This window comes from Macaca thibetana, chromosome 19 (genome assembly GCF_024542745.1).
Source record: "Macaca thibetana thibetana isolate TM-01 chromosome 19, ASM2454274v1, whole genome shotgun sequence".
Lineage (NCBI taxonomy): Eukaryota > Metazoa > Chordata > Mammalia > Primates > Cercopithecidae > Macaca > Macaca thibetana.
Genome location: NC_065596.1, coordinates 32633274 through 32659636, shown reverse-complemented (window position 1 = coordinate 32659636; position 26363 = coordinate 32633274). Strand labels below are relative to the sequence as shown.

General features: G+C 47.8%; 1 protein-coding gene across 1 annotated transcript in view; it reads right to left on the bottom strand.

Moving 5' to 3' along the window:
• The window catches only part of PPP2R1A (protein phosphatase 2 scaffold subunit Aalpha), a 526337-nt gene that overhangs the window by 23981 nt on the left and 475993 nt on the right, over positions 1 to 26363 (bottom strand). The window contains exons 2-3 of the mRNA XM_050771342.1: positions 12658 to 12744; positions 799 to 889 (exon numbers count right to left, since the gene is read on the bottom strand). Of these exons, the coding sequence (XP_050627299.1) occupies positions 799 to 889; positions 12658 to 12735 (169 nt within the window). The 5' untranslated portion in view covers positions 12736 to 12744. The remainder of the gene's footprint in view (positions 1 to 798; positions 890 to 12657; positions 12745 to 26363) is intronic.

Here is a 26363-nt window from a genome sequence, read left to right as displayed (position 1 = left end):
TGTTAGGTTACATAATTATGCCCATTTCACCTGTGAAGAATCTGAAGCAGGTAAATGTAAAATATCTTGCCCAAAGTCACACACCTAGAAAGTGGTAGAGCTCGGATTTGAAATCAGTCATTAACCAATGCTGTCAAGTTAAAGGCCAGAATGACTAGATAAATATCCCTTCTCAGTTACCTCCTAACTGCATGACCTTGGGCAAATGAATCACTTCACCTCTCTACACCTTGGTTTCTTCACCTACAAAATGGGGACAGTAGTATTACCTGCTTAAGGCACTGCTGTGAGATTAACTGGGTGAAAGGACGGTGATGTATGTTTACTGAGTACAGGCAGCTTTCTAAACACTTCATATGAACTCAATCCTCACAAGATACAGTGTAGAACACCACCTGGCATATAGTAAGCATATCATAAATATTAGCAATTGTTATTAATATTGAATGTTCAGATCAACACTATGGCACATAGATGATTATCCCAATCTACAGATGAAAAACGTAAGAAACAAATAAACTAACTTGTCTAAAGTCACCAGCTTCCAACTGTTGGAACTGCACCTCAAACCTGGTTCTATCTGCCCCTAGATCCCTCTCACCAATGTCTGCCTCCAGCCTTCCAGACCATTCTTTTAGAGCAAGACTGCACTTCTCTGAATCCCTTTTCCCACTCCATAATGTCTGGCACAGGGCAGACATTCACAAACCATATGTTAAATCCACAAGTCTTCTCTTATCTAGTGAAAACCACTTCCCAAGAGTCCCCACATCTGGTCCCAGGGGTCCCCTTCGTTACCTGTAAGGAAAGGCAGAAGCTCACTTCGGGTCCTTTCGACCCCAAGGGCCAAGGCGATGGTGGACAGCTTCTTGATGCTGTTGAGGCGAAGCTAATGAGAGAACAAGAAGAGGAGGGGAGAATGTTAGACATTCCAGACACACATGAGTTCGGACAGCTCCGAACCCAGTCAGCCCCTGGAAGCCTTGCTTGGTTACGTGTGAAGATGCTCAACAGTAATTTGGCAAACACCCACCAAGAGACCCTGTGACCTCGAGCTAATCATTAAATAACAACAATAGTAGTGGCAGCAGCAACAAATGCAAAAGAACATCCCTTGGTTCTTATGGAAGCGACACCTCCTCAGTTGAACTTTCCAAGACCACTCTGTTGAAAACTGTACTCCCTCTCCTCCTCTCTCTTCATCACCTTCTCCTGTACTCAGTATCACATACCATGCTAATACACTGCACTTTAACAGCAGCAGCCACTTTATAACATGCTTCCTCTGTGCCAGGTCCTCGGCTAAACACATCCACACACCTGCACCCCTGTCACTAGCTGGAGTCCCATTTTACAGACAGGGAAACAGGCTCGGGGAACAAAAGCCCCTCTCAGGGTCAGAGAGCTAACATCACATGGAGCAGGATTTAAAGCCAGGATTGCTGGCTACGAGATTATAAAAGAACAAACAACACTCCAGCCTGGGCAGCAGAGTGAGACTCTGTCTCAAAAAAAATAAAGAACAAACAATATTACAATAAAATGACGACAAAAACAAGAGTAGCATTAGCAGTAGTAATAATGCCACCAGTATAGGAGGCTGAATGGCAGCCTCAAAAAGTTACGTCCCAGTGATGAGCACGTCAAAATAGAGTCTTTGCAGACGTAGTTAAGTGTGTCCAGATCATTCTAAATGGAGGGTTAGCCTTAAATCCAATGACAGTGTCCTTCTAAGAGACAGAAAGGAAGACAGATACACAGAGGGGAAGGCAAGGATGTGAAGATGGGTGGAGAGACCAGGTGATGCATCCACAAGCCAGGGAACACAAGGAATTGCTGGCACCACCGGAAGTCCTAACTTCCAGAAAGGCATGGAATGGGTCTCCCTCAGAGCCTCCAAAGGAACCAACCCTGCTAAGACCTTGATTTCAGACTTCTGGCCTCCAAAACTTGTTGTGTTAAGCTACCCAGTTCGTGGTGATTTCCTGTGGCAGTCCTAGAGAACTATTTTATTTGGCTAACAAACATAATAGATCTCATGCCAAGCATTTACATGTTGGGACTTCATTTGATTCTCTAGATCCTAGAAGAAAAGCATGGCTAACGTCTTCTTTTCACCACTTTGGAAAGTGAGGCTCAGAGAGGTAAAGACACCTGCCAAAGCCAGCACCAAGGGAGTGTGGGATCCAAAGCCAGCTGCTCTGACTGCAGGCCAGACTGTGGAACTCTCCCCTCATTTCTTCATCTCCACCACCATGTCTCTCCTATTATTAACAGCTCCCAGCACTGTCACAAGAATGGAATGAGCTCATGTGTGTGGGAGTGGGAGGAAATGCTTTCGCGAGTGGGAGAGTGACTAATGGTCCCACAGGGGGCCTTTCTTCCTGGATAGAGGCAGAACAGGTAGGGACAGGGCGAGGTTGAGGAGCAGGACCTCCCTTAGCCTATTCTGTTCTGAGGCCCCACGTAACTGAGACGAGGTCTACAAGTGACTAAGATCCTGCGTGAGTGGTTCTCCGGTCCAGGAGTTGAAGAGTATCTTTGGGATTACAGACGATGAGCATCTGATGAAGTGTTGTGATGGTCTCTCCTCAGAAAAATGCACACAGTTAATCTTTCATACAGGTGGTCCAAAACTTACCATCCTGGCATTAAACGGACCTCAGGATAGAGTACTACAAAACCTGCAACTGATTTTCAGCTAAAAAATAAAACATATATAGAGACAGACCTATAGAAAGATAAACAACTAATATGGCAAACACTAACAATCACTGACCTGGGGTGTGTAAGTATAGAGGTGCTCACTGCACTAGGCTAAAAGTCAGCAAAACTTATTCTATACATTCCCAGACAGTAATTATTTTCAGCTTTGCAAACCTAACTACTGAACTCTGCCTGTGCGGCATTGAAAGCAACCATAGAACCAGAACTAGAGAAGCAAACAGGCATAGCTATGTTCCAATAACTTTATTTGCAAAAGCAGACAGTGGGCTGAATTTGGCCCATGGACTGTAGTCTGCTGACCCTTGTATTAGTCTTCCAACTTTATGCAAGTCTGAAAACTTTCATAATGAAATACCATGGGGAGGCCGGACATGGTGGCTCACGCCTGTAATCCTAGCAATTTGGGAGGCCGAGGCAGGCGGATCACGAGGTCATGAGATTGAGACCATCCTGGCTAACACGGTGAAACCCTCTCTCTACCATAAATACAAAAAGAAATTTGCCAGGTGTGGTGGCACGCACCTGTAATCCCAGCTACTTGGGAGGCTGAGGCAAGAGAATGGTGTGAACCCGGGAGGCGGAGCTTGCAGTGAGCAGAGATCACGCCACTGCAATCCAGCCTGGGTGACAGAGCAAGACTCCGTCTCAAAAACATAAAAAAATTAATTAATTAATTAAAATAAAACAAAATAAAATACTGTGGGGAGTATTGACCTAGTTGTCTATTTCTTTCCTCTTTGTTTTCTCCAAGGTGATCTGTGTGTTCTTCTCTTAGCTGAGCTATGGGGAAATATACACATGGGCTAGCGCCACACTAGGTGAGCAGCAGTCCTGAGGACAATGAGATGGTCCAGGGAATAATCACAATTAATAATCATAATCGTAAATGTCAGAACCATAGCAACAAACATTTACTGTTTGCTATGTGCTTGGCAGCATTCCAAGTTATTGACATGGATGATTAACACATTGAAGCCTCCTAACTGCTCGGAAGTATGTATTGTTAGTAGCATACCCACTTCACCGGTGAGGACACTGATGCACAGAGGCGAGGCTGTCACTTACTGGAAAGCAACGAAGCCGGGCAGCCTGACTCAATTTCAACATCATGCTGTCATTTAGGCAAAAATGTCTGTATGACAAAGCTTCCACAAAAACCAAAGGATAGGATTCAGGATAGGATTCAGAGAGCTTCCCAAGAGCGGAACACGCAGATTCTTGGAGGGTGGCATTCCCAGGGATGGCATGAAAGCTCCCCGTCCCTTCCCCCATAGCTTACCCTATGCATCTCCTCATCTGCATCCTTTGCAATATTCTTTATAATAAACTGGTAAATCTAAGTGTTTCCTGAGTTCTGTGAGCTGCTCCAGCAAATTAATCAAACCCAACAAGGGGGTCGTGGGAACCCCAACTTGAAGCTGGGGATGCCCAAGAGGTGGGCCCATGACAATCAGGCTGCTCTCCCATGGCACAGAGTCCCCTTCCTCCCACTGCTGTTCTTCCAGATTCTGCTTTTGGTTTCATTAAATGTGTTTCTTCAGGCAGACAGCATCATCAACGCTTGAGAAAGGTGGCCTAGGGTGGTACTACAGGGCTGCAAAGTCCAGGTTCAAGGCTAAACTGCTTACATATTAGCTGTGGAATCTTGGGCAATCCTTGTACCTTTCTGAGCCTCAATTTTCTCATCTGTGAAGTGGGGATGATGAGAATACCTACCCTCAGAGGGTTGTCCTGAGTACAAAATGACATTCTACAGGGACACCCTAGCACTAGGGGAAGATTAATAATGGCAGCCGTGGCAAGCACGCCTCACTGACAGCATCCTGATTTTGTTCAGATTATTAAGAAGGACACTGTGGCAGCTGGTCCACTTATGTTTCTTTTCCCTTTTTCCACCATGACAGAATAATAACAGCAAATATTTCCTTAATCTCTACTACGCCCCAGGCTTTAATGTTTTAACTCATTTAACCCTCACAATCCCATGAGGGAAATACAGAATCCCCCATCTTAAGGCAGAGAACACAAAGGTACAGGGAGGTAAACTGCATACAGCTTACTGGTGGCAAAGCCAGGATTTGAATCCTAGCCACCAGGTTCTTAACCAGTACTATGGATTCATATTTGCTCTTTTTTCTTTTTTGTTGTTCTTGCTGTTGTTTTGAGACAGGGTCTCGCTCTGTCACCCAGGATGGAGTGCAGTGGCACGATCGCAGCTCACTGTAGCCTTGACCTCCCGGGCTCAAGTGATTCTCCCACCTCAGTTACCCAAGTAGATGGGTCTACAGGCAGGTGTCACCAAGCCCAGCTAGTTTTTTAACTTTTTGTAGGGATGAGGCTTCACTACGTTGCCCAAGCTGCCCTCAAACTCCTGAGCTCAAGCGATCCTCCCGCCTCGATCTCCCAAAATGCTAGGATTACAGGCATGAACCACTGCGCCCAGCTTTGTTTTTTGGGGGTTTTTTTTTGTAGAGGGGTGGGGTGGTGCCATGAATCCCTTTAGTAGGTCTAATAATGAACACAATTTTGAAACAGAGGTGAACATAAACGACACTAGAAGGTATGTATAATAGTAGAAATGACATGTGAACACATTCTGGCGACAGTCACGGGTTTTGCTAATACTATCTATGATATACCATAGGGATATTATAATTCATAACAGAAGGGAAGTTAAATGTAAGTTAGAGGTTAATGAAAATAAAGATGTTATAATTCCCAGGAAGGTCCAAACTCATGGACCCGCCTGGGAATTGCAGATGATCCCCAAGTTAAGAGGTCCTATACTGGGCTACACTGCTGCTCATCATCCTTGGTTTTCAGCTGTACACATGACCCTTGGAAAAGACATTTCTGAATTGCCTTTGCATCTGAATGTGACTATAAGACTAACATCTGGCCAATAAAATCCAAGTGGAAATGTTTTGTGCAACTTATAGGGATGGGGTTCACACTTATCTTCCCTCCTTCCTGTCTGGAATGGAGTTATAATGGTTGGGGTTTCCGCAGCCAACTTGGGGACCTGAGGTAACCTGGGGGACAGGGAGGGTAGAATGGAGGACACAAGCAGCATATAATGGTAAGAGCCTGGGACCCTGACACCATGAAGTGCCACAGCAGCCTGGACTGCCACCAGACATTTTGGTCATCAGTCAGAAATAAACTTCAAGCTCACTTAAGCCCCTGTTATTTAGAGTTTTCCTACTACTTATAGCCAAACTTAACCTCAACTAACTCTGCACATGACCTAGTTCTGGGCAAAGAGATATACAAGCAAGTCTGCTGAGGAGATTCAGGAGAGATGTTCCTCCTTCATAAAAGGGAGGTGGGGAAGAACCTCTGTGTCCTAAGCTGGCCCCTGGTAAACTGCACGAAAAAGTGCAGTCCCACTAGGACAGCAGATGCTGCTGGAATCTTATAACCAAAATAGGCCAGTCAAAAAAAACCGCATTTCTGTGATATCTTTAAGCCGACCCAATTCTGTGATAGCTTTGAGCTGCTGAACTTGCTATATGAGAAATAAAAAGAACTCTCACTTGTTTAAACAACTCTTGGTTGGGGTTCCTGTCACATTCCTGACAGAAAAGCTATTAATATCATCATTAAGAAATCTTGACTGGCGGTTGATCATGTCATATTCTGAGGAGAATGCCCTGTGTACTGACTATCTCCCAAGCGTGTCCCCACCAAGCACTTGCTACAGTTGTGATACTGTGAAATACAGATTTGGGCTCCATCCCCATTTCCTTGCATACAACTCTTCAAATCCTTGGAATCTCCAAGGTGGGTTTTGTATGCTAATGTTGACTGATACCTTCAGGATGGGGTCCATGGTCACTGGGAAGACAGTCATGGAAAACACAGAGACGTGATTAGAGGGTTGGGATTTTCAGCCCCACCCCACATCCTCCATGGAGCGGACAGGGGCTGAAGGTTAAGGTGATCACCAGGTTCAATCAACCCTGCCTACCTAACAATGCCTTTATAAAAACCCATAAGGACAGGGCCTGGGAGCGTCAACACAGCTGAACACACACAGGTTCCTGGAGGGTGGTGCACCCAAGAAGGGCATGGAAGCTCCACACCCCTTCCACCATAGCTCACCCTATGCCTCTCTTCATTTGTATTCTTTATACTATCCTTTATAATAAACTGATAAACTTAAGTGTTTCCCTGAGTTCTGAGAGCTGCTCTAGCATATTAATCAAACCCCAAAGGCAGGGTGGTCATGGGAACTCCAACTTGAAGCAGGTGGATCAGAAGTTCTGAAGGCCCAGAATGGCAACTGAAGGCGAAGGTCAAGGGGCAGTGAGGCCTGAGCCCTTAACCTGTGAGACCCAACACTGTCTCCAGGTCGTGTCTGAACTGAGCTGGAGGACACTCAGTTGGTGTGCGCTGCAGAACTGATTGCTTGCTTGGTGGTGGAGAAGAATCCCTCCCCCAACAACACACATTTAGTCACGGAAGTCTTCTTCTGTGTTGTTGATTGTTGGGTTGAGAGAATAGGAATTGGGATTTTCCAAAGAGTCCACCTATATATATGATTCCACGACAGCACTTACCACCCGAGACTGGGACTCTCTGTGTCCCAGCAGGCCTCAGCACAGAGCCTGCTCTGTGGTGACTTAACAAATAAAATCCCCCTTTCCACTACATGCGCCTTTGGAAAGGGGACCCACTTTTAAAGACCCATCCTGCATTCAACCCATGGAGCCTTCCATAATATGAATCTATATGGTATATCCCACATGTAGTATGTCTTCCCTTCACAATCAGAATAAAAGCTAAGGCCCTACTCTGGCCTACAAGGCCCAACACAATCTGACCCTAGTCTATTGATCCATTCTCACTGGGCCTGGCTTGTCACAATGGCTTCCTTGAAAGTAACCAAAAAAACAAACAAACAGCCCAGTGTATTCCCAACCCAGGCCTTAGCACTTGCTGATGTGGTCCCACAAGGTTCCCCAGATGCCCCATTTCCTCAGGTCTACTCAATCCCAGCCATATGACTACCGTAGGTAAACCAGCACACTGAACAAGCCAATTTCACATGCCCCATAAGCCAATTTCACTGCATCTTCACAACCAGGCACATGCTGATTCTTCATCATTATCCCCATTTTGCAGACGAGGAATCTAGGCCCAAAGAGGGGAAAGTACTGCTCCAGGGGCACACAGGGAGCAAACTGGTAGAGCGAGGGTTCAAACTTCAGTCATCTTCAACTCTTCCCTCTGCATCACCCACCAGGAAATCCCATCAGCTCCCCTCAACATGTCCTGACTGTAACCACACTTCCCCACTACACGCTAACACTGGTCCTGGGTGCTCTGTAAAGGCACCTCAACAGGACCAGTGTTCCTGCCCAACCCCTATGACAGCCAGAGGAAGGATCCTTTAAAATTATATCAGAACCCATCATTCCTACTCAAAGCCTTGCAATTCCCCGCTCCCCCGCCCACCCCCCGCTTCAAGGCCTTCACCTTGGCCCACAGGCCTCACCTGATCTAGTCCTGGTCTAGTCCTCACCTCCCACCACTTTGCCATTCTCTCTGCCTCAGTTGGCCTTTTTGCTGTGCTTTGAACGCATCAAGCATCCTCCCACTCCTGGTCTTTGTATCAACCATTCCCTCTGCCCAGACTGCTCTTCCATGACCTGTTCATTTCATTCAAATCCTTGTTCAACACCACTTCCTCAGAGCAGCTTTCTCTAACCTCCCTATCTAACACGGCAGCCCCAGGTGCTTGCTCCATTCCCTGTACCTGTCTTATTTTGTTCTTTTTTTTTTTTTTAGAGACAGGGTCTTGCTGTCACCCAGGCTCTCACCGCAGCCTTGACCTCCCTGATTCAAGCGATCCTCCAACCTCAGTCTCCTGAGTAGCTGGGACCACAGGCCTGTGGCATCACACCAGCTAATTTTTTTTTTTTTTTGGTAGATACAGGGTCTCACTTTGTTGCCCAGGCTGGTCTTAAACTCCTGGGCTCAAGCGATCCTTTCACCTTGGCCTTCCAAAGTGCTAGAACTGGTCAGGCGCAGTGGCTCATGCCTGTAATCCCAGCACTTTGGGAGGCTGAGGCAGGCAGGGAGTTTGAGACCAGCCTGACCAACATGGTGAAACCCACTCTCTACTAATACAAAAATTAGCCAGATGTGGTGGCGGGCACCTGTAATCCTAGTCACTCGGGAGGCTGAGGCAGGAGAATCACTTGAACCCGGGAGGCAGAGGTTGCAATGAGCAGAGACGGCCTGGACAACAGAGTGAGACTCTGTCTCAAAAAAATATATATATATAATATAACCAAAGTGTTAGAATTTGGCTTGAGCCACTATGCCCAGCAATTTTTCTTCTTAGCAATTACTGCCACTGACATCCCATTACAGATCTACTGTCTTCCATATCAGAATGTAAACCCCGGAAGGGCAGCTTTATTCCCTACTGTACGTCTAGTATCTAAAATAGAGTCTGGCACATAGGAGGTGTTGATAAATATTTGCCGAATAAATAAATCAAGACTATAGGATTTCATATCCTGTGTTCCTTCTAGTATCCTGAACTATCTCAGACACAACTAAAATATCTGGCATATGAATATAATCAGCAACCGTGTGTCCCACCCCAGACTCTATTCCACCCTTAGGTCCTACTTCCTTTCCTGACTCCTCCACTTCTCAGCTACACAGCTTTGGCCACGTTATTTATGGTGCTTCAGTTTCCTCATCTGGAAAGTGTGGACAAGGACAGGACCTACTTCAAAGAGTGATTATGAGAATTCAATAAGATTGTCAGTGTTATTCCTCTGCACTGTACCTAGCATTGAGCAAGCACCCAGTAATTTGTTATTCAGATGGTTTAAGTCAGAGGTTGGCAATTTTTTCCCTGCAACGGGCTAGAAAGCAAATATTTTAAGCTTTGAGGGCCAGACCATCTCTGTTACAACTACGCAACTCTGGGCTGTAGCACAAAAGTAGTCCATAGGAGCTTCCAGACAGATGAACACCTAGTGGCTCCTAGAAGGTGGAATGCCCAGGGAGGACATGGAAGCACCACACATCTTCCCCCAAACCTCACCCTATGTGTGTCTTCATCTGTATCCTTTGTAATATCCTTTAGAATAAACCGGTAAGCTGCCTAGCTCTGATCCTGGCACAAAAACAACTCCCTACAAATGTTTGCTGGTTAGTGGACGGATGGATGGATGGAAGGATGGAATGATAGACAGCTGAAGGAAGTGATCCTGGAGTTAAAAAAAACAAACTGGCTGGGCACAGTGGCTCACACCTGTAATTCCAGCACTGTGGGAGGCTGAGGCAGGAGGATCACCTGAGATCAGGAGTCTGAGACCAGCCTGGCCAACACGGGGAAACCCAGTCTCTTCTAAAAACACACACCCAAAAATTAGCCAGGGGTGGTGGCCTGCGCCTGTAGTCCCAGCTACTCAGGAGACTGAGGTGGGAGAATTGCTTGAACCCGGGAGACAGAGGTTGCAGTGAGCCGAGATCACGTCAGTGCACTCCAGCCTGGGCAACAGAGTGAGACTCCATCTCAAAAAACAAAACAAAACAACAACAACAAAAAACTATGGCCATATCTGTTCCCTCTTCCTGGGCAGCTCTTTCCCACCTTCTTTCCATCTCTTCTTAAATTCTGCATCCTCAGAGGGGCCTTGCCTGATTGGCCTACTTAAAATGGATCTGCCCCACCCCACTTTGTACTTGCTGTGCCCTCTGCCTTTAGGTGTGTTCTCAAACTTGATCTCAACAAGGCCTCCCCTCACCACACTTTAAAACTGCATCCCCCAGGCCGGGCACAGTGGGATTACATGCCTGTAATCCCAGCACTTTGGGAGGTCAAGGTGGGTGGATTACCTGAGGTCGGGAATTTGAGACCAGCCTGACCAACACGGAGAAACCCCATCTCTACTAAAAATACAAAATTAGTTGGGAGTGGTGGCACATGCCTGTAATCCCAGCTACTTGGGAGGCCGAGGCAGGAGAATCGTTTGAACCCGGGAGGCAGAGGTTGCAGTGAGACAAGATCACGCCACTGCACTCCAGCCTGGGCAACAAGAGTGAAACTCCGTCTCAAAAACAAACAAAAAAAACCCCTGCATCCCCCATCTCTCTTATTTTTATTTATCTCCCTACTGCTTATCTCCAGTATACTCTGTTTATTATCTCTCCTCACTGCAAAGTAAACTCCCCTACTGCATGCCAGTGCTTATAACAGTGACCTGCACAGAATAGAAGGCCAATTCAATATGGATTCACTGCCACAACATCCTGTTTGTTTCCTTCCCATCACTTTTCACACACTCTGTTGACCTGTTTCACACCTGAATCCTGTATAGCAACTGGTGTCTCCACTATATCCCCAGCATCATACCTGATACATGGCACGTGTTTACTGAACAAAAGAATTCATACAACCGCCCTACGAACTAGGTAATTATCCCCATAAAAGAGAAGAGGAAATAGGCTAGAGAGATTAACTAACTTGCGCATGTCAATCAGTGAGAAGTGGAAGGGCCAGGAATACAACCACAGCCGGTCTGCCCCCAGAAACAGTGATATACCAGGAACCTAGGAGGCGGGACCCACGTTTGGCAGGTTACCCAGTGCACCTTGTTCAATTTTATAAATGCGAAAACTGAGACCTAAAGGGAGGATGGGACCTCTTTAATCACCACTCCCAATAATCACAGTTAATATGTATCAGGCCCTTACAACAGGTCTGACACCATTCGACTTTTTATTTGTGCCATAATTCGTTCAGTCCCTCACAAGTCCCTCCAGCAAGACCAGGACTACAATTAGCCCATATTTTATGGAACACGGAGGCCCAAAGCGGTGAAGTAATTTGCACAAGGTCACACAGCGGGTGGCAGCCCTGCTCAGAGCCTTGGGCCACCGCATCCCATAACCAGGAATGTTCATCCGGGCTGGGCGCCGTGGCTCACGCCTGTAATTCCAACACTTTGGGAGGCCGAGGCGGGTGGATCGCTTGAGGTCAGGAGTTCCAGACCAAGCCTGGCCAACATGGCGAAACCCGTCTCTACTAAAAACACAAAAATTAGATGGGCGTGGTGGCTCGCGCCGGTAATCTGAGCTACTTAGGGGGCTGAGGTGCGAGGATCGTTTGAACCCGGGACGCAGAGGTTGCACTGAGCCAAGATCGCGCCACTGCACCCCAGCCTGGGCGACACAGGGGCTGTCTCAAAGAAAGAAAGAATGAAATGTTCATCCACTTAGCAAATCCTTCACCCCCTATCCTGATCAATGGGAGGATCTGGGGAGATGGGGAAGCGGGTTTCTACAACGTAATTCGTTCTTCAATTTGGCTAGTCCCCACCTTTGGTGGGGGGGGGTGTTTTTGCGTCCCCGTCCTCTCAGGACACCTAAACCAAAATGAGACGTGGAGAAAGAGCAGGAATTGGGATGGCAGGCCTTCGCCTCTCGGTCCCCACTTGGGCCAGCAGTCGAAACCCAGAAAAGAAAAAAACCTTCCCAGGTCCTGACCCATCAGGCGGCTCTCCCCTACTCGGAGCAAGTCACGAGCGCCCCACATCTCCAAGGGGCCATTCAGAGGCCGCCGCCAATCACGGAGCCCTCCTCTCTCCCGGACCCAGTCCGCCGACCCCAGCCCTGGCCGCAACCTCCCAGGACCGCGGATCGCGTACGGCGGACCGCCGCGCGCACTGAGCAGGCCCGGGACCCTCGAGGCTAGCGCAGGCCCCCGCCCTTCACTGGGCCAACACCCAATCGAGGGCGCCGTCTCAATGAGTCCGGGCACCCGGGGAGATAAGAGACGCACGTTGATTGGCCGCCGCCCCTTCCGCCACTCCCAGCGAACGCCGAGTCTTCTCCGCGAGGGCTGCCCATGCCCCCAGGTACCCCTCTCCGTCTTCCCCAAGTCCCCCGTAGCCTCCGTACCTGAACGTCCTCGTTGCGGAGTTCGTCTATGAGCACCGCGATGGGGTACAGCGAGTCGTCGCCGTCGGCCGCCGCCATCTTGGCTCTGTCCCGTTCCTGTCAGACTGCGGCCAGCGCTCTGCTGAAACGGGGGGGCAGAGCTGGGAGGAGGAGGAAAAGCACGCGTGGGGGCGCCCGAACCAGTTTACAGGGGCTGCTCCACGGCCATTGGCCGCGCTACGCCGGCCTAAACCCGCGTTTCTTTGGTCCGGACTAGTGAAGTCCCGCCCACTTCCCATTTGCCATTGGTCGAGTGAACGAGATTTGACTAGTTTGAGCCTAGGGGAGGGGGAAGAAAAGCGGAAGTCAGCCGTGTCCTAGCGACCAAGATTGAACCCGCCTTCGTCGCTGCTAACAACGACCGGGACGAGCAGTTGTTTCTAGCCAATGAGGGGCGATATGGGGAGGACGCTAAGCCTGACCTTTGGTGGGTCCCGGGGATGGTTTCTGCGCGTGCGTAAGTGGTAATACGTGACGTCATGTGGGGAGCGGGAGGGTGTGCAGGTTTTGGGTTACCAGGCCATGGTTCCGCTGGCTGGCAGGCTGGCTCCCCGCGCCTTTGCGCGGCCGGAGGAGGGAGTGAGACTTTTATTTGTGTTTGATTTATGCCAAGGCCCAGAGAAGGGAGCGGCTTGCCCTGCTGTCTCTCTTTTTCTTTTTCTTTCTTTTTTTTTTTGCTTTTTTAAAGACAGGGTCTCGCTCTGTTCCCCATGCTGGAGTGCAGTGGCGCGATCTTGGCTCACTGCCGCCTGGACCTCCCCGGGCTCAAACGATCCTCAGGCCTCAGTCTGCAGAAATAGCTGGGATTATAGGCTCGCGCCGCTAGGCCCGGCCAGTTTTTTAAAGAATTTTTGTGGAGACGGAGTCACTGTGTTGAGCTCAGTTGCCTTGCTCTTTGGATGAAACCCAAGTTCCTCGGGCCGGTATTCAATACCTTGTCTAGGCACGTCTCCCGCCTCCGTTTTTTACCTTTTGTCTGATGTCCTGGAAAATCAGAGCTGCCTGAGCACATCTTGCGTTTTCGTGCCAGCAAGCCTCCTTGCCCAAGCTGTACGTTCTGCCTTTCTTATTCACTTCTCAGATCTCTGCGTAAATGCTCTTGTTCTCTAGGCTTCCAGAGCCACCAGAACCTCTCTCTCTGTCTCTCCAATCCCATCTATGTGTCTCAATCCCAGAGCCTGGGCTGTGACTATGCATTCGAATCTGTTTCCTCCATAGAGTGGGAGCAGGATTGGATCTGACTAATCTCTGTTTTTAACCTCTTCAACAAAGCCCCACCCCCACCGCAATCTTAGGACCACTCTGAGGGAGTTGGATGGGGATGGTAAGGCCTGGGATGCTCTCTCTTCCTTTATTCTACTACTTGAAGTGCTGGGCTGAGCTAGCACTCTGGCAGCTCTGAATACCCACAGCATCTATTTCTTTTTTCTTTCCTTCTTTCTTTTTCTTTCTTTCTTTTCTTTTCTCCTTCTTATTCTTTTTTTTTTTTTTTTTTTTTTTTTTTTTTTTTTTTGAGACGGAGGCTCGCTCTGTCGCCCAGGCTAGAATGCAGTGGCCGGATCTTGGCACACTGCTGCCTCTGCCTCCCGTGTTCAAGCAATTCTCCTGCCACAAACTCCCGAGTACCTGGGATTACAGGCGCCCACCACAACGCCCGACTAATTTTGGTATTTTTAGTAGAGACGGGATTTCACTACTTTGGGCCAGGCTGGTCTCAAACTCCGGACCTCAGGGTGATCTGCCTGCCTTGGCTTCCCAAAGTGCTGGGATTACAGGTGTGAGCAACCGTGCCTGGCCCAGCATCTATTTCAGATACCCTTACCCACTCCAGTTAGGAAACTACTGCTCATAAAAGTGGGGATGGGGGTTCAATATTTCAGTCCCAGCCCTCCACATTCCCAGGATTCCCTTCAGCCCCAAGGCCTCTGAGGCTAGGGATCTTTTTAGCTACGCGTGCCTGTCTTGGTGTCAGGCTGCTTGGGATGTTGGGCTGGGGGCCTTTGAAGTGCCTAGGGCCTAGGAATTTTCAAAGGCTTATGAGCCATTATAAATCTCAGAAATAAAATAGAAACAAATTATGGATTCCAAAATGCCAAAACAAAACTGCAAACTAACAAGTATTCAGCAAATACCTATACAAATCAATACCTATACAGATCAATGCCAATGATAATAGCTACAGTAAAGTGTATTCAATAAATTCATTCATTTAACCCTGACAACAACTCTATGAGATATATAAAGTACCAGCATCATCCTAATTTTATGGATGAGGAAACTGAGGCATAGAGAACTTTAGGAATTTGTCCAATGTCTCATAGATGGTAATAGTGGTGCTGGGATTTGTTTGTTTGAGACAGGGGCTTGCCTTGTAGCTAGGCTGGGAGTGCAGGGAAGCAATCCGTGCTCAGTGCAGTCTTGATCTCCCAGGCTCAAGTGGTCCTCTCACCTCAGCGCCTCCCTCCCAACCCCCAGTAGCTAGGACTACAGGTATGTGTGACCGTGCCCGGGTAATTTTTTAATTTTTGTGGAGATTCCTGGGGTCTCACTATATTGCCCAGGCTGGTCTCAAACTCCTGGGTTCAAATGATCCACCTGCCTTGGCTCCCAAAGTGCTGGGATTACAAACATGAGCCACCCCACTCCTCTGGTGCTGGAATTTGAACCAGGGCAGTCTGACTCCAAAGGCTTGCTTGACTAAAACTCAGCTTTAATATAATGATACAGGCCAGGTGTGGTGGTGGCTTATGCTTGTAATCTCAACACTTTGGGAGTCCAATCCTTTGGGAAGAATTGCTTGAAGCCAGGAGGTCAAGACCAGCCTGGGTAACATAGCAAGACCCCTGTCACTGCAAAAAAGAAAATTAAAGTTAACCGGGTGTGTTGGCACATGCCTGTAGTACATCAGGTACATCCCTGTAGTACTCAGGAGGCAGAGGCAAGAGGATCACTTGGGCCCAGGAGATCGAGGCTGCAGTGAGCCATGATCACACCACTGCACTGTAGCCTGGGCAACAACCAAGACCCTGTCTCAAAAAAAATTAAAATAAAAAAATATATATATACACATATAATATTTAATGCGGCATTTCAGATTATTTTACTATACCTGAGTTCATAGGGGGGTGGGGTGTACAAAAGCAAGAGATTCTGGGACTAGGAGACATGCCTGATGTTGGGTCTTGGGCTTTCCTAATCCTCAGTTTCCTTTTTTGTTTGAGACGGAGCTTTGCTCTTGTTGCCCCGGCTAGAGTGCAATGACGCAATCTCGGCTCACTTCAGCCTCCGCCTCCCGGGTTCAAACGATTCTCGTGCCTCAACTTCCCGAGTAGGTGCGATTACAGGCATGCGTAACCACGCCCGGCTAATTTTTGTATTATCAGTAGAGACGGGGTTTCACCAAGTGGGCCAGGCTAATCTTGAACTCCTTACCTCAAGGGATCCACGTACCTCGGCCTCCCAAAGTGCTAGGATTACACGCGTGAGCCACTGCACCCGTCCTGTTTTTTATTTTTGTAGAGACAAATTCTCCCTATGTTGCCCAGGCCTATTTTGTGGTTTTCAATAGCACCATGTTACTGTCAAGAATTAGGAAAGTTGCCGTGCGCGGTGGCTGAAGCCTGTAATCCCAGCACTTTGGGAGGCCAAGATGGGTGGATCACGAGGTCAGGAAATCGAGACCATCCTGGCTAACACAGTGAAACCCCATCTCTACTAAAAAATACAAAAAACTAGCTGAGCAAGGTGGCAGGCACCTGTAGTCCCAGCTACTCGGGAGGCTGAGGCAGGAGAATGGCGTAAACCCATGAGGTGGAGCTTGCAGTGAGCTGAGATCCGGCCACTGCACCCCAGCCTGGGCGACAGAGCGAGACTCCGTCTCAAAAAAAAAAAAAAAAAAGAAAGAAATAGGAAAGTTTCAGAGGCCAGGGGCGGTGGCTCACGCCTGTAATCCCAGCACTTTGGGAGGCTGAGGCCAGCGGATCACTTGAGGTCAGGAGTTTGAGACCAGCCCGACCAACATGGTGAAACCCTGTCTCTACTAACAAACACAAAAATTAGCCAGGTGTGGTGGTGCACACCTGTTATCCCAGCTACTCGGGAGGCTGAGGCAGGAGAATTGCTTGAACCCTGGAGGCGGATGTTGCAGTGGGCCGAGATCTCGCCACTGCACTCCAGCCTGGGCAATGAAGCAAGACTCAGTCTCAAAAAAAAAAAAAAAAAGAATTATGAAAGTTTCAAGATTTTAGCTGTTTGTAAGCTAACAATTTACTTGGTTAAAATTTCAAGGATAAGGCCAAGCGCAGTGGCTCATGCCTGTAATCCCAACACTATATGGGTAGCTGAGTCGGGTGGATCACTTGAGGCCAGAAGTTCGAGACCACAACATGGTGAAACCTCGTCTCTACTAAAAATACAAAAATGAGCTGGGCATGGTGGCACACGCCTGTAATCCCAGCTACTTAGGAGGCAGAGGCACAAGAATCCCTTGAACCCAGGAGATGGAGGTTGCAGTGAGTCGAGATTGCGCCACGCACTCCAGCCTGGGCAACAAAGACACTATGTCTAAAAAAAAAAAAAATTCAAGTTTGCTTGAAGAAGACATGAGACTCTGGTGTCAGGTCCAACAGACTTTATTACTGACAACACAAGAAAGAAGCAGAAACTTGATACTCACGTCAAACCTCTTGCACTTCAAGTCCAACAGGACTGATGAGAAAGGGTCTGGACAGATGCTTTGCATATAGTGAGTGTGTGATGCAGTGAGTGTGTGTCACAATGAGGAATCCTGAGTTTATAAAGCAGTCTTTTAAGAGGGCTATAGGAAAACCTCCCCAACCTTTGCTTCACACATAGGCATCATTATATACATATTTTACAGTGGTTAGGCAACAAATTTGCCTTTGGCCATGGGGACTCGCTATTGCTATCTTCCTAAACTGTTTGCTACACAAACATTCTTGGCTGGGCGCTGTGGCTCATGCCTGTAATCCCAGCACTTTGGGAGGCCGAGGCTGGTGGATCACCTGAGATCAGGAGTTCGAAACCAGCCTGACCAACATGGTAAAACCCCTGTCTCTACTAAAAATACAAAAATTAGCGGGGCATGGTGGCGGGTGCCTATAGTCCTAGCTGCTTGGGAGGCTGAGGCAGGAGAATCGCTTGAACCCAGGAGATGGAGGTTGCAGTAAGGGGAGATGGAGACATTGCATTCCAGTCTGGGCAACAAGAGCAAAACTCTGCAAAAAAAAAAAAAAAAAAAAAAACCACACACACAAACAGGCCGGGTGTGGTGGCTCACGTCTGTAATCCCAGCACATTGGGAGGCTGAGGTGGGCAGATCATGAGGTCAGGAGTTCGAGATCAGCCTGGCCAGCATGGTGAAACCTTGTCTCTACTAAAAAAATACAAAAAATTAGCCGGGCATGGTGGTACGCACCTGTAATCTGAGCTACTCTGGAGGCTGCTGCAGGAGAATTACTTGAACCTGGGAGGTGGAGGTTGCAGTGGGCCAAGTTCACATTACTGCACTCCAGCCTGGGCGACAGAGTAAGACTGCGTCTCAAATAAAAAGGAAAAAAATGGAAATCTTGTCATTTGTGAAGAGTTGGACGAAACTAAAGGACATTATGCATAGTAAAATAAGGCAGACACAGAAAGACAAATAATGTATGATTTCATCTTTTTTTTGTTTGTTTTTTTCTGAGACGGAGTCTTGCTCTGTTACCCAGGCTGGAATGCAGTGGCGCAATCTCATCTCACCACAAGCTCCGCCTCCTGGGTTCACACCATTCTCCCACCTCTGCCTCCTGAGTAGCAGCGACTACAGGCGCCCGCCCCCATGCCCAGCTAATTTTGTTTTTGTATTTTTAGTAGAGATGGGGTTTTACTATGTTGACCAAGCTGGTCTTGAACCCCTGACGTTGTGATCTGCCTGCCTCGGCCTCCCAAAGTGCTTGGATTACGGGCATGAGCCACCGTGCCTAGCCATATGACCTCGTTTATATGTGGAATCCGAAATAGTCAAACACATAGAAGCAGAAAGTAGAATAGTGGTTGCAAGAGGCTGAGAGGTGGGAGGAAAGGAAAAGGTGTTGGTAAAGTGTGCAAAATTTCTGATGAAGCTGGGGAAATTAAAAAAGCAAAATGCAAAAACAAACAAACAAACAAAAAAAACAAAAAGGAAAGTGTACAAAGTTTCCGTCCTGCAAGATAAACAAGTTCTGGAGATCTGCTGTACAACATAGGGCGCGTGATTAACAAATACTTGTGTTGTACATTTAAAACTTTGCTGAAATAGTGGATCTTATATAAGATCTTATGTTATCGCAAAAAGAAAAACACAACCAAAGCAGAGTAAAGAAATGAACTGGAAGGGAATTTTTGGAGGTAATTGATAAGTTTATGGCATTAGTTGTGATAATAGTTTCAAGGATGTATACTTATTTCCAAACACATGAAGTTGTATATGTTAAATATCTACAGTTTTTGATATGTCAGTCATACCTCAATAAAGTAGTCTCTCTCTCTCTCTCTCTCTCTCTCTCTCTCTCTCTCTCTTTCTTTCTTGAGGTGGAGTTTTGCTCTTGTTGCCCAGGCTGGAGTGCAATAGCATGATCTCAGCTCACTGCAACCTCTGCCTCCTGGTTCAAGCGATGATTCTCCTGCCTCAGCCTCCCAAGTAGCTGGGATTACAGGCATGTGCGACCACGTCTGGCTGATTTTGTATTTTTAGTAGAGATGGGGTTTCACCATGTTGGTCAGGCTGGTCTCAAACTCCTAACCTCAGGTTATCCACCCACCTCGGCCTCCCAAAGTGCTGAGATTACAGGCATGAGCCACCACACCCAGCCTAATAAGGTAGTTTTTAAAAGCTCAAAGAACCCTGCAGAGCCAAGACTCCTAGGAAAAAAAAACAACAACAAAAAGAAAAACGCAACAAAATAGTATTACCATATAAAACTAACTGCTCTCATAAGGGACACAATTATGTTGAAGGGAAGACTCATACATTCTCCAAATCAAAATGAGTCGAACTGTACAAATTGGAGAATAGATTTGGGAGAAAATTGACCTATATAGATGGAGAATATAAAATGTTGAGAGAGAGAGGAACCACGAGAGAGAAGAGCAGGACAGCAGGGTAAGGGGCTGCATAGGTAAAAGGGAAGAGCTGGCCGGGCGCGGTGGCTCAAGCCTGTAATCCCAGCACTTTGGGAGGCCGAGGCGGGCGGATCACAAGGTCAGGAGATCGAGACCACAGTGAAACCCCGTCTCTACTAAAAATACAAAAAAAAATTAGCCGGGCGCGGTGGCGGGCGCCTGTAGTCCTAGCTACTCAGGAAGCTGAGGCAGGAGAATGGCGTGAACCCAGGAGGCGGAGCTTGCAGTGAGCCGAGATCGCGCCACTGCACTCCAGCCTGGGCAACAGCGTGAGACTCCGTCTCAAAAAAAGAAAAAAAAAAAAAAAAAAAAAAAAAAGGGAAGAGCTTCAAGCCCCCAATGGCAGAGCAGCCCAGAAGGGACTGGAAGAAAAATAATTACAATAAGATTATGAAACTGTATCCCATGGAGCTGGATGGCATCTCTTTCCTTGTGTGTCAGTCATACAGTATCTTTGATAAAGACCGGGGTTGGGCATGGTGGCTCACACCTGCAATCCCAACTGTTTGGGTGTCCAAGGCAGGAGGATCACTGTGGCCAGAAGTTTGAGGCCAGCCTGGACAACATAGCGAGACCCCATGTCTAAAAAAAAAAAAAGCCCAATGTGGTGGCTCATGCCTGTAATCCCAGCACTTTGAGAGGCCAGGGCAGGAGTTATCACTTGACCCAGGGGTTTCAGAACAGCCTGGGAAACATGGTGAGACCTCGTCTCCACAAAAAGTCCAAAAATTAGCCAGGCATGGTGGCGTGTGCCTGTGTTCCCAGCTACTCAGGAGGCTGAGACAAGAGTATCACTTGAGCCCAGGAGGTTGAGGCTGCAGTAAGCTATGATCATAGCATTGTAATCCAGCCTGGGTGACAGAGCAAGACCCTGTCTCCAAAAACAAAAAACAAAACAAAACAAAACAAAAAATAGCTGGGTGTTACGTGCGTCCGTGTGAAGAGACTACCAACAGGCTTTGTGTGAGCAATAAAGCTTTTTAATCACCCCGGTACAGGCGGGCTGAGTCCAAAAAGAGTCAGTGAAGGGAGATGGGTTGGGGCCGTTTTATAGGATTTGTGTAGGTAGTGGAAAATTATAGTCAAAGGGGGTTGTTCTCTTGCAGGCAGGGGCAGGGGTCACAAGGTGCTCAGTGGGGGAGCTTCTGAGCCATGAGAAGGAATCACACAAGGTAATGTCATCAGTTAAGGCAGGAACCGGCCATTTTCACTTCTTTTTTTTTTTTTTTTTTGAGACGGAGTCTCGCTGTGTCGCCCAGGCTGGAGTGCAGTGGCGCGATCTCGGCTCACTGCAAGCTCCGCCTCCCGGGTTCACGCCATCCTCCTGCCTCAGCCTCCGAGTAGCTGGGACTACAGGCGCCCGCCACCACGCCCAGCTAGTTTTTTGTATTTTTAGTAGAGATGGGGTTTCACCGCGTTAGCCAGGATGGTCTCGATCTCCTGACCTCGTGATCCACCCGCCTCGGCCTCCCAAAGTGCTGGGATTACAGGCTTGAGCCACCGCGCCCGGCCATTTTCACTTCTTTTGTGATTCTTCAGTTGCTTCAGACCATCTGGATGTATACGTGCAGGCTTGGGCTCAGAGGCCTGATACTGTGCCTGGTGGCATACATCTGTGATCCCACCTACTCAGAAGGCTGAGGTAGGAGGATCCCTTGAGCCCAGGAGTTTGAAGCTGTAGTGAGCTAGGATCCACCCCTGCACCACAGCCTGGGTGACAGTGAGACCCTGTCTCAAAATAAAAATAAATAAAGGCCAAATGGCTAAGTGAGGCTTTTCTGTGAATGTGGTTTTTTTGAGGGCTACTAGAAAGAAAGGCTGTGTTAATTTAAGGCAAAGACATGTTTTACAAGAAAGCTTGAATAGAGGACATAGAGGATCCTGAGAATATAAATCCCCGGGAATTAGCAAACATTTGTGGGAAAACGCTGGACTTTCAGGACGATAGATCAATGAGGTTAAAGTCTAGCTCTCTAAGAGTGATGCTAGACCCATATGAGATCTGAGTTACGTGTTGAATAAATAAAGTTGTACCAAGGGATATGTTTTATTTATTTATTTATTTAAGACGGGGTCTCACTCTGTCGCCCAGGCTGGAGTGCAGTGGAAAAATCTCAGCTCACTACAACCTCTGTCTCCCAGGTTCAAGCGAGTCTTCTGCCTCAGCCTCCTGAGTAGCTAGGAGTACAGGTGGGCACCACCACACCCAGCTAATTTTTGTATTTCTAGTAGAGATAGGGTTTCACCATGTTGCTCAGGATGGTCTCGAACTCCTGACCTCAAGTGATCTGCCCACCTTCGTCCTCCCAAAGTGCTGGGATTACAGGTGTGAGCCACCATGCCAGGCCCAAAGAGTATGTTTGATATGATGAGGGGATGGAAGTGGAATAGATAGAGACTTAGACAACAGTGAAGGGACCACATGCAAGCGGCACACGCCTATAATCCCAGCACTTTAGGAGACAGAGGCAGAAGGATCCCTTGAACCCAGGTGTGTGAGACCAGCCTAGGCAACATAGTGGAACCCCATCTCTACAAAACAACAAAAAAAGTAATCGGGTGTGTGTAGCTGGCATGGACCTAGGGGGACTGAACAAAGGAGGGTGAACGCAGCAATAAAAAACAAAGACAAGAGAGTATATTTGGAAGAAGGGGTCTTTTGCCTGTAGTGGACAAGGGCTCTGAGCTTTACACAGCCCTCCTACATAGCCCTCCGTATTTATTAGGCAAAAGAGATAGCGAGAGGCTGGGCACGGTGGCTCACCCCTGTAATCCCAGCACTTTGGGAGGCCGAGGCGGGTGGATCACAAGGTCAAGAGATCGAGACCATCCTGGCCAACATGGTGAACCCCATCTCTAATAAAAGTACAAAAATTAGCCAGGCATGGTGGTGTGCACCTGTAGTCCCAGCTACTAGGGAGGCTGAGGCAGGAGAATTGCTTGAACCCGGGAGGCAGAGCTTGCAGTGAGCCGAGATTGCACCACTGCACTCCAGCCTGCCAACAGAGTGAGACTCCAACTCAAAAAAAAAAAAAAAAAAAAAGAGATAGCAAGAGCAATGGGGGATTGCAGTTTGATTCTCAGCAGGCTTGCGAGACTGCATTCTTTGAACAATAGGCGCTAGATTTCACAATAGATAACTTCAAGGAGCCCAGTGCCAGGGAGTAAGGCCCTCAGCAAACCTTTTGGTGGCAGGGAAGTGTGAGTTTGCCCGCATCCTGCATTCATGATAAGCAGTTTGCTGTTTGATCATATAGCCTCCAGCAGAATACTGAGTTGGTCACGATCCCTTTGGCCTTTTCGGCTCCCAACAGGTGTGGTGGTGCATGCCTGTAGTCCCAACCACTGGGAGGCTGAAGTCGGAGCATTGCCTGAGCCCAGGATGTCAATGCTGTGGTGATCATACCACTGCACTCCAGCCTAGGTGACAGAGCAAGACCCTGTCTAAAAAAAAAAAGAAAGCTGGGCGTGGTGGCTCACGCCTGTAATCCCAGCACTTTGGGAGGCTGAGGCGGGCGGATCACAAGGTCAGGAGATCAAGACCTTCCTGGCTAACACGGTGAAACCTCGTCTCTACTAAAAATACAAAAAATTAGCCGGGTGTGGTGGCGGGCACCTGTGGTCCCAGCTACTCGGGAGGCTGAGGCAGGAGAATGGCGTGGGCCCGGGAGGCAGAGCTTGCAGTGAGCCAAGATCGCGCCACTGCACTCCAGCCTGGGCGACAGAGCGAGACTCCGTCTCAAAAAAAAAAATAAATAAATAAATAAAAAATAAAATAAATAAAAATTAAAAAATAAAAAAAAAAAGAAAAGAGAAAAAACTAAAATATATAATATTTTTTAGAGTTAAAAAAAAGAACAGTGGGCTGGGCATGGTGGTTCACACCTATAAATCCCAGCACTTTGGGAGGCTGTGGTGGGTAGATAGCTTGAGCCCTGGAGTTTGAAGCCAGCCTGGGAAACATAGTAAGACCCCGTCTCTAAAAAAATCAAAAATTAGCTGGGTGTGGTGGTGCACACCTGTAGTACCAGAGTCGCAGCTACTTACAGGCTAAAGTGGGAGGATCACTTGAGCCTGGAGGTGTTGAAGCTGCAGTGAGCCGTGATCATGTCACAGCATTCTAGCCGGAGCAACAGAGTAAACCACCGTCTCACAAGAAAAAGGAAAAAGAACAGTGAAGGGATTGGGTTGGTTTCAGACGTTTTCTGGGGTTTGCTAGACTGGATGGTGGGAGGAGGAGGGGCAGGGCTCGAGCACCTTCTCCTTTTTATCTCTTCTCCACCCTAAAGAACCTTTGTGCTGTTCCGTCGCTCTGTGATGCAGGCCTAGAACTCCGGTCTGAGATGCACGCTCTCCGTGTCCAGTAGCTCCAGGCAGCAGTGCCAACAAGAGTGCACTTCAGGCCCGGCACGGTGGCTCACGCCTGTAATCCCAGCACTTTGGGAGGCCGAGGCAGGTGGATCACGAGGTCAGGGGATCGAGACCATCCTGGCTAACACGATGAAACTCCATCTCTACTAAAAATACAAAAAAATTAGCCAGATGCGGTGGCGGGCGCCTGTAGTCCCAGCTACTTGGGAGGCCAAGGCAGGAGAATGGGGTGAACCCGGGAGGTGGAGCTTGCAGTGAGCCGAGATAGGACCACTGCAGTCCGGCCTGGGCAAAAGAGTGAGACTCCGTCTCAAAGAAAAAAAAAAAAGAGTGCACCTCAAGTAATAGGGAGCCGTTTCTTTGTTGGAGGACACTCGGTGCCTATGGCTGAACTCAAACTGGACTCCATGTGGCATAGATTCCACTTTCTACCTCCTGTGTGGGCTGGAGCTCCTCCTCCTCTTGTTTTTCTGCCATCCAGAGGGGAATACATTTTTATCAATATTTGAGTAAATCAGAGACCCAAGTCAAGTAAGAGATCACTAGATCCCATCACCAGCATAAACTGACATTTGCCTACTTGTCTTCTTTGCTAAATCAATAACATCAGTGCAAAGAGACACGAGATTGGTCTCCTCAGAGAATATCATCCTTCTAGAGGTGCAGGTTGGGCAGGGCTCAGAGTGATACACAGAGCTTTTTTTTTTTTTTTTTTTTGATACAGAGTCTCGCTCTGTCACCCAAGCTGGAGTACAGTGGTGCAATCTCGGCTCACTGCCACCTCTGCCTCCTGGGTTCAAGAGAATCTCCTACCTCAGCCTCTGGAGTACCTGGGATTACAGGTATGCACCACCATGCCTGGCTAATTTTTGTATTTTTTTTTTTTTTTTTTTTAGTAGAGATGGGGTTTCACCATGTTAGCCAGACTGGTCTTTAACTCCTGACCTCAAGTGACCCCCTGCCTTGGCCTCCCAAAGTACTGGGATTACAGGCATGAGCCATCGCGCTCGGCCCAAACAGACCTTTTGTCCAAAAATGCCAGTCTATGTATGTATGGAAGACAGATCTAGGAAAAATTCTAGAGTGTTTCAGTGGTCCTGGAGGAAATTATTAAGGGGCTGCAAGATCCCTGCAAGAGAACCGCATCCAACAGTATTTGTTCATAAGATACCTTCCCATGTCAGCTGTCTCTAGGCTAAGCTCGTGTGATGGTGTTGATCTGAAAAGTAATGCAGAGCCTCTAAAAGCCTCTGATCACATGTGAAAGATGAAGTTCTGGTCGCAGGGAGAAGAATCCACTCATAGAATGTCACACTCCTGTGGGTCACAGCAAAGGACCACTGACTGAAAATTCAGTTGAGGATCACATACTGATCAGCCTTCTTTGAATTTCTCAAGGAAGGAAAAACATTGTTTATTTATTTATTGAGATGGAGTATTGCTGTGTCGCCCAGGCTGGAGTGCAGTGGTACCACCTCGGCTCACTGCAACCTCCGCCTCCTGGGTTCAAGGGATTCTCCTGCCCCAGTCTTCTGAGTAGATGGGATTACAGGCACCCACCACCGGGCCTGCCTGATTTTTGTATTTTTGGTAGAGTCAGGGTTTCACAATGTCAGCCAGTCTGATTTTGAACTCCTGACCTCGGGTGATCTACCCACCTCAGCCTCCCAGAGTGCTGGGATTACAGGCGTGAGCTGCCATGCCCGGCCCTTTTTGAAATTTATATTTCTTTCTTACTTAATTACCTACTCATCTGAAAGGGAAATATATTTTTTAAAAAATTTATCTACTTTACAGTTTGGGCGGCCAAGGCAGGAGGCTTACTTGAGCCCAGGAGTTCAAGACCAGCATGGGCAAGAATGTGAAACCCTGTCTCTACAAAAAATTTGCAAATTAGCCAGGTGTGGTGGCACATGACTATAGTGCCAGTATATTAGTTTGTTCTCACATTGCCATAAAAAAATACCTGAGACTGGGGGGTAATTTATAAAGAAAAGAGGTTTAATTGGCTTATGACTCTGCAGGCTGTACAGGAAATGCTGGAATCTACTTGGCTTCTGCAGAGGCCTCAGGAAACTTACAATTATGGCAGAAGGTGAAGGGGAAGCAGGCACTTCACATGCCCAGACAGGAGG